Here is an 8184-nt window from a genome sequence, read left to right on the forward strand (position 1 = left end):
AATCGAATCCATAAAATCATGAGGTAACTTAATCCCCATGGTTGTACAAATAGGTCACTACAAACCAGCACTACAAGCCCTAAGAGATGCACCAAAAGAATCTCATTCGTATACTCTCTATAATGGTTTACCAACTTAAGAATCAGAGAATCCTCCACTGATATACCCTCTCGACAAGTCTCCATTGTTCCATAGTCGGTTTTTTGCAGGTGTTCATGGACCGGGTCAAACCTCTGAGCTAGCTTAACAGCAGACAATAGAGTGGTTGGACACTTGGACCGATTATTTTAGCCATTAGCCACACAATATAATAAGGGGAGGGTAGGAGTAACACTATAGCTAATCCTAGAACGTGTTCGACTGTCAACTGGAGTATGTGAGACCGTGTTCTTTAAAGAATGCATTAAGCTAGAACGTGTAGGAATGTACAGAGTTTGCTTATTTATCATATTTTGTTTCCCCGGCAATTTTCTCTTAACTACAGTTTTATATGGCCTTTTTAAACAAATTCCACCCCCCCACCCCCAACAGAATCACGTTATAGAAGTAGTTTTATTCGTTAAAATGTAGTAGATCAGTAGCTTAAGTTTTGAATAACAAATCAGTAGCTTAAGTTTTGAAGGCGATCGCTTCAACTCGCACCTATCATGTATGCCATATTATTCAATATCAGTACGAGCAGAATTAAAACGAGGAAATTCTCAGGGCTACAATTAATAACAGTGCATTTTTTGTAACTTAATAGAATTCCATACATATCTTTAGAAAACTATTGATGAATAGTACATGGATTCTTAATTTGCAAGTACACTGAAAAAAGTATGGGATCAACCCAGAAATTAGAAGAGATGCTTGGCAACCATCTTAATAGCCAAGATCTTTTACATGAGATCGCCAGCTGCTGGACCAGCGATGCGAGGCTGTATGAATAAATTCATGAGCTTTCAGTATCACTGTAAAGTATCTGCCTGCCTACTTCCCTTCACCAATTCACCATCAGGGGTGCTTTAACTGCAACAATAAAGTGAAATAGAGATTTCCAAATACATTCAAAGTGATAGCAGCACCCGAGTTCCCTTCACCATCACCATCAGGGGGGGGTGCTTTAACTGCAATAACAAAGTGAAATAGAGTTTTGAACTACATTCAAAGTGATAGCAGCACCAGACATCCAGAAAACCATCTTGCTTCAGATATTTGAGTCCTCCAGTGCCTCAACTCAAGTAAAAGTGCATCAACTTCCCAAGTACCGACGCATAACAACAACATAAATGGTCGAATAAGATAAATGAAAACGAGATATGTTTTCTCTTTTTCTTTCCTTTTGTTCTCACTCTTTTGTTTAAAAGGTTTAAACATTTCATTACAGAAAATAATCCATCAGCGGCAAAAGTTGACCGCTCTTCAGTCTGATCGACAAGACAGATACCCCATCAAGAACCAATCCAACGTAAGCAGTCACATGATGGGAAAAAGGTTCAAAATTCACAACTGCTCAATAACGAGCAAAAGGGTGAAAAAAAATAACTTGTAGAATCACCATCTAGGTGAAATCAATGTAGTCAAGATTCTTCCCCAGCGAGAAGAGGCCAATGTGTAGGCCAATGTGTCAAGAAATTGCTACAGCATTCCCCCCCAAATGAGGTTCATATATGGTGTCTGATACTTTGGATGGAGGCCAGTAACGAAACACCGATCTACCTACAATGTTCTTGATAGGAAGCGGACCCCTGACAACAAGATAAACACTGTGTCAGAAAATATTTTCAGAATTTCAAACCATATTAAAGGACCAACATCAACGACAGTTCTTTTAATCTTCATACATTCTAGATGTTAACATAATCATGTTTGATTATCTGTAGATGCCACATGCTGGAAATGTTACTTTCCTACCTAATCAACATAGTTTCAAACCAAAAAGATCATCAGCAATAAAAAGATTCTAGAATTACCAGTTATGAGAGTCAAAACTGTTGTTGCGATTGTCTCCCATCACAAAGACATAACCTTCAGGCACAAGCTGCAAAATCAATTCATAAAACTATGTTATTACCAATGCTTCAATGATACATAGAGTATGATAATAAACCAACAGAAGGAAAAGAAATTAAAGATATACGGGATGCATTACCACTGATTCCATTTCATAAGCAAGTGGCTCTGCAACAAATTCTTCATCTTGAACATCACCATTCACATATAATTTCCCATCCCGAACCTATCACATGAAATGGCCAGGTGAGATCCAATATAATAGAAATAAATGGTAAAGAAAATTTTCTTACATACGGAAAATGAAAAAGAAGAAAAGATTTTCAATAAATTGCTTCTTTAATCTGAAAAAAGAAAAAAAGGGGGGGGGGGGGGGGGGGAAGGCAAGAATTAAGACCTCAACACACAGATATAATCAATTGAATATATATGAAGTCTTACTTCAACATAGTCTCCAGCCTTTGCAACTATTCTTTTTATGAATACATCATCGCCTGAACAATAACCAAAATCCTGCACAATGCACACGATTGACAAAATCAGCAACCCTCCTCAATCAAATGGAAAGAAAAAAATTTCCAAAGGCACTTCTAAGCAAATTTCACCTCATACCTGTAAAATTGGAGGCGCCTTAAAAATTACTATATCTGAAACTTCAGGCTTCCTGAAAAAGTATGAAACCTGTGACATCAACAAAAACAGAAGCGATGATATCAGCTCATCTGTAACAAAATCAACATTTAACCGTCTTATCTCAGTTTATCTAGACAATTCCATATATCTTCTCAATTTACCAGAGCATCAACGACCAAATCATTAAACAAACAAAGAACTACATGCTAAAATCTTAGGGAATCCATTAGATGCCTAAAGTGACTAATGGAATAAACCAAACTATTCAGCACTTATTGCAACCACAATATACCATAAAAATCTTTCTGACATCCCTTAATAAATTCAATTGCATCATTGTTAATTTGCACAACTTTTTTTTTTTTTCTTTTGAAGTCAATAAAAGGAATACAACTCTTAGAATTGATCCTAACTACACGTAAAAATTGAGACAAACACTCACATAACAAAACCAACAACAACAACAACCAAAACCTTAGTCCCAAAAATTTGAAGTCAGCTATTCAACAGACTCGTCAGGGTCAGCCACATCAAGTTAAACATAAAATTCTAATCAGAATCATCAACAATAGTCTTGCCAGGCAAATACCCATATATGAAATTATAAACCCACATCAAATTAAACATAAAATTTCAAACAGAACAATCAATAACAGTCTTGCTAAATGCTAAGCACATACCCATTTATCAAATTATAACCCCAAATTGATTCTAACTCAAAGACAGTAGCTTTAAGACACAAAAAAAATGATGATCAAAATTAGAGAACTCAGCTAAAATTTCACAACACTGACCTTCTCAGCTAAAATACGGTCACCAACATCAAGAGTAGGGGCCATAGAAGATGAAGGAATCGACCTCGGCTCCGCCAAGAATGACTTGAACAATATGCTCACAGTCACAGCAGTGAACACAGCCTTTGCATCCTCCGAACACAGATTCAAAATCTTCGACAACCAACCACTCTTCTGATCAAACTTCGCCTCCGCCGCAGCAGCAGCCATCTTCATCGTCGTCTTCGTTATTGTTGTCGATGACTCCGATGATGTTTCAGGCTCGTCGTTACTAGGTTGTAGCACCCACTTCGAAACAGAAGACAAAATCGAAGAAGACTTAAAAGGCGAAACTCCGAAAACACCCAGAGCCGTAGCCGACGTGCCAGAAGCACAAGCCGTCGTTCTCATCGCCGAGATCAAGCCGAGAACGATAGGACTCTTCGAGTTCTCGCCGAGAATTTCACCGGCGATATTCTCGAACAGAGAGGGCCTTCGGATATCGGAGTGGTAGTTGCGGACCGTGCTGGCCGGGTCGAACTCGGTCTTCTGGTTTGGCCCGAAGATCCGGGTTCGAATCCAACAATCCCCGACGGTCTTGCAATTCCCGACCCGAAGGCCCGCTGACGTGGCTAGGTTTTGGGCGACATAGCCAGAGACACCGAAGGTATAACGTAATGCCATGTTTGCGATTTTGATAAGGTTGTTGAGGATTCGGTAAATAGTGAATTCGTCAACTAACGAGGATTGTATGGGAAACCCTAAAATCCGAGATAAGCCATTTCCGCAGTGGTCGACACTGAATCGGAGACGGAAAGGTTGAATTGAGGGGTTTCGGAGAAGCTAAGGTAAGGAAAATCGGACGAGGTTTTGGTTGAATCGGAGAGTTAGTTTTGAGGTTGTTTTTGTGTGTTTTTTTTTTGGGGAGATCCTGAGGTTTCTCTGATCGGAGATAAAGAGAGAGAGAGAGAGAGGCTCTCTCAGAAGCCGACCCACCGAAACGCCAAAAAAAGAAAATTGAAAATTTTGGAAATAATAATTGCGAAAAAATAGAAAGAGCCCTTGCGAGTTTTAATAGACGGCGCCTGTGTCTGAGTTTTACAAACTGGGCTTTTTGTTTTCTCTATTTACGATTCTGCCATTAGTTTCCCTATACGACGGCGTCTCCTTTGTAATAATGAGGAATTTTTAAATCCCTTTATTTTCTGATATTTGATTATAAAAATAGTATCAAAATATTCAAAAGTTGTCTATTATCAAGTTTTTTAAAGTCACTTATTAAACGGACCTTATTTTTGATTTATTGAAAAAAGAAATAAATTGTGGGGAGTAAAAGGACCTGAGCAAGTATTTGGGCCTTGGGCTTTATTGATGGGCGCTAGTTCGTTTTTGACTAAACGCCTCTAGGACTGCAAGTCGGCCTACAGGGCGAAGGTCTGAGGACCTGTCCAAGGACGAATCTCCCCTCGGACAGACCCGCAATGACCCTGGGATTAGCCAAGAAGACTAGAGGCAGAATTCTGGAAAAACGGTTGGTTAAGAGGGGGGATCCAAGTACCCTCTAGACGCGACGGTGTTAGAGAAATATCTCAGGAAAAGGCTGCTACCTCCGCATTAAAGACCCTGCACCTACCTCCCTGGCCGCATTAATGTGAAAATGACCCCTAAATAGTAGAATTGACTTTCCTGCTATTGTTTAAAGACTTCAAGAAGGTGGTGGAAAGGGGGGAGGATTTAAGGATGAGATTTGTGTGACACGTGGACAAAGAGGGAAGAATAAGAAGTATTTAAGAAGAGAAGAGAGTAAAGAATAGGGGGCGGTCAGTTAGCTAGACAAGAACTAAGAATTGTAATCTTTGAAAGAGAAAGAAAGATAATACATAAATCGTCATCGGCTTACGTCCAAAGAGGTTCCTTTGTCATATTTGTTTATTATTTGCGAATACTATAACACACTAATCTGTTTATCAAATTTCCAACACCCTCAAACTAGATTTCAAATCCACATTCTACAAGTTTTATTGTTTAAGGCTCATTGGGCCTGAGCCCACATTTGTCTTTGGGTCCAGGCGCAATTGCACACTTACATAAATAATCATTTATAATTGTTGAATAGTTTTTAGTCAAATTTTTTATTTAATTTACTTAGTTTATAAATATCTTCTTGTTCTACTAAGTGAATTATGCGAGTAATCTTTATTTCAAAGAAATTAGCAAACATATTTTCCCTTAAACAACACCAATTTGTGGGGGCATCAATGGTTGGTTGCATGATTGACCAAAGGGAGAACTCACCTTTATAAAAGCAACATGAGAGAGAGAGAGAGAGAGAGAGAGAGAGAGAGAGAGAGAGAGAGAGAGAGAGAGAGAGAGAGAGAGAGAGAGAGAGAGAGAGAGAGAGAGAGAGAGAGAGAGAGAGAGAGAGAGAGAGACTCTTCTTCAAGCAAGCAATTTTATATTGTGGGTTCCAATTAGCTCAACAAGTAAAGTTTCTTATCGTCAAATAATTGATCTAAGATTTAAACTTAACATACAAAAAAAAATAGTGTTTTAGCTTAATGACAAAATGTACGTTATGAATTGAAATTCTATACTATTTATAAAATAAATAAATAATTGAAAAAAATCATATATCTTACCATTAAAATATACTTCAATTGGTCATTGATTGTGTGAGATTTGAATTATTTAATATAAATCACATAATAAGGGCACTGATTTGATCAACATAATAATTTTTCATCTATCAATCTTAAACATGTCATTAGGGAGATAACATCTTGGGGGGACACCTTGAGTAGTAAATATAACATATAGAGACATTACTTAATAAAAAGGCTTAAAGCTCAATAAGTATAAGCTCAACTATGTTATACTAACTATTCTTTATTCTCATCAATATCCAATGTGAGATTTCACTACTTAACTAACTATACTAATCACATGTGCCTTCTACCAAGTCATTTGTGGTACTTCAATTAGTCTCCCCCTTGAATAGATACCTTTTTTTTTTATCTTAACAATCCAAGTATTATGCATCACCAGCATTAATAGTGTGCCTTTTTACTCAACCATGTTTATGGCGAATATGAGAGTCTTCCTTGAACAACTACAAGAGTTACCAAGACACAATTGCCTTGACTCACTACTAGTCGAATCCTTACTTAAACCATAGGTAAAGGACATGAGAGTCTTCCTTGTTCTACTTGGTGGAATCCACTAACAAATACTTGACCTTGAATCATTGGCTCTAATATCACTTGTTGGGGAGATAACACCTTGGGGACATATTGGGTAGTCAATATAACATATAAAGACACCATTTAACCAAAAAAAAATGTTTAAGTCCAATGGGTATGAATTTAACTATATTATATTAATCACTCGTTTTTCTCATTAATATCAAATGTGAGACTTCACTATTTAACCAAACACACTACTCACACATAACTATTCCAACACATGTATCTCTTTACTTTGATCTTAAAATTATGGGATTAAGACTAAAAATGTCCTAGAAAAATTGAATAACTTAGGTGGATGAACAATATGTATATACACACACATACAGGGAATAATCACATTTCAAAAAAAAAAAAACATACAGGTAATAATTATACATAAATGCAAAAAAAAAAAAAAAAAATCATTTTTCACTTCTCTCTTCCCTTGAGACACATGTGACATGTCAATAAAAAGTCTATTAATGCTTTTATTTATTTATAATTTGAAGCGTATATAGCAATATTTATGCAAAACTTGGTAGTTATGTTAAGATGAGTATGATTATATGATATCATATTAACCCGTAAAGCAGCTTTAACATAATTATTAGTGTATATTAGCCTCACCTATAAAAATTAAAAAAAAATTATATTAGTGTGAAGTACTAAAATAGTAACTGTACTAGAAATCTTCCAGAGAATTTTGAGCCAGGTGTCCTTTACTTCGCCTCTCATTCAACATTGACAATGACTAAAGCCATGTACATTGTACCAAACAAAAAAAAAAAAAAAAGCCTTCATTAAAATAATAATAATTAAAAAAATATTTATAAAGAAAAAAAGGCCACAGAAGTTGTCAAGTTAGGTTTGTCCTGGAAATCAGTTGCAAGGTTGAGGGTAATTTGATAATTTTCACCTCCCAGCATTTATGAGTACTTTTATTGACTTTGACCATGAATAATTTTTTAAACATTGCCTTCTTTCCTACAACTTTCCCGTGCTCCCCACATGCGTGGAAAATTCAGGCGACCCAAATACCAGAATAACCCTAATTCACACTGGGACGAATATAAAAAATTGATCAAATACAATGAACCATTTAGGACATAGTAGTCAATGGCTTGGTTTATAATTTATGCATTAATATTCTTTTTCCTCTTTTTCTTTTTTACCCTCTAGTTTTGTCAAATTGAACCAATCTTTCCAAGAAGTTTCCAAACACGTGAGCTATATGTTAACTGCTACTACTATCTATTCCTCATCAATAGGGAGAAATGCAGAATTCAATATATTCAAAATGTAGACTTTCAGTCTTGGATTATGTAGAGGCTAGTTGTATTTCATCTCAATTATGATTGGACCAATGTAAAAATATTACGGTTTTTGATAAGAGACTTTTTAAAGCTTAGCTTATGGAGTGGAGGTTTTGGACTAATAGGTCCAAGCCCCCGAGAAAAAATTTTGGCATATTTTTTGCCCATTTTGGATCCTCAGTGCACAATATAAAATTTTTATGTGTTTCATATTAGAGTTTGAGGTGTTGTTTTGAGAATGAAAAT

The 8184-nt window shown here is 36.4% G+C and overlaps 1 protein-coding gene across 1 annotated transcript; it reads right to left on the bottom strand.

Moving 5' to 3' along the window:
* Positions 1-708: 708 nt before the first annotated feature.
* Positions 709-4444, bottom strand: LOC142622895 (thylakoidal processing peptidase 1, chloroplastic-like). The gene is made up of 6 exons (XM_075796455.1): positions 3423-4444; positions 2608-2676; positions 2437-2508; positions 2135-2221; positions 1956-2023; positions 709-1730 (listed from the first exon to the last, which is right to left on the bottom strand). The coding sequence occupies exons 1-6, from the start codon at positions 4083-4085 to the stop codon at positions 1610-1612; spliced, it is 1080 nt and encodes a 359-aa protein (XP_075652570.1). The 5' UTR covers positions 4086-4444; the 3' UTR covers positions 709-1609.
* Positions 4445-8184: the final 3740 nt, after the last annotated feature.

Source organism: Castanea sativa, chromosome 1, assembly GCF_040712315.1.
Source record: "Castanea sativa cultivar Marrone di Chiusa Pesio chromosome 1, ASM4071231v1".
Taxonomy (NCBI): domain Eukaryota; kingdom Viridiplantae; phylum Streptophyta; class Magnoliopsida; order Fagales; family Fagaceae; genus Castanea; species Castanea sativa.

What these genes read in the sequence shown, in the direction of transcription:
- LOC142622895 (XM_075796455.1), bottom strand. Translation starts at nt 4,085, where the DNA reads ATGGCATTACGTTATACCTTCGGTGTCTCTGGCTATGTCGCCCAAAAC. An exon ending in AGGCGCCTCCAATTTTACAG is followed by an intron (nt 2,509 to 2,607) that starts GTATGAGGTGAA and finishes TGCATTGTGCAG; the next exon opens with GATTTTGGTTATTGTTCAGG. An exon ending in AGTTTTGACTCTCATAACTG is followed by an intron (nt 1,731 to 1,955) that starts GTAATTCTAGAA and finishes TCTTGTTGTCAG; the next exon opens with GGGTCCGCTTCCTATCAAGA.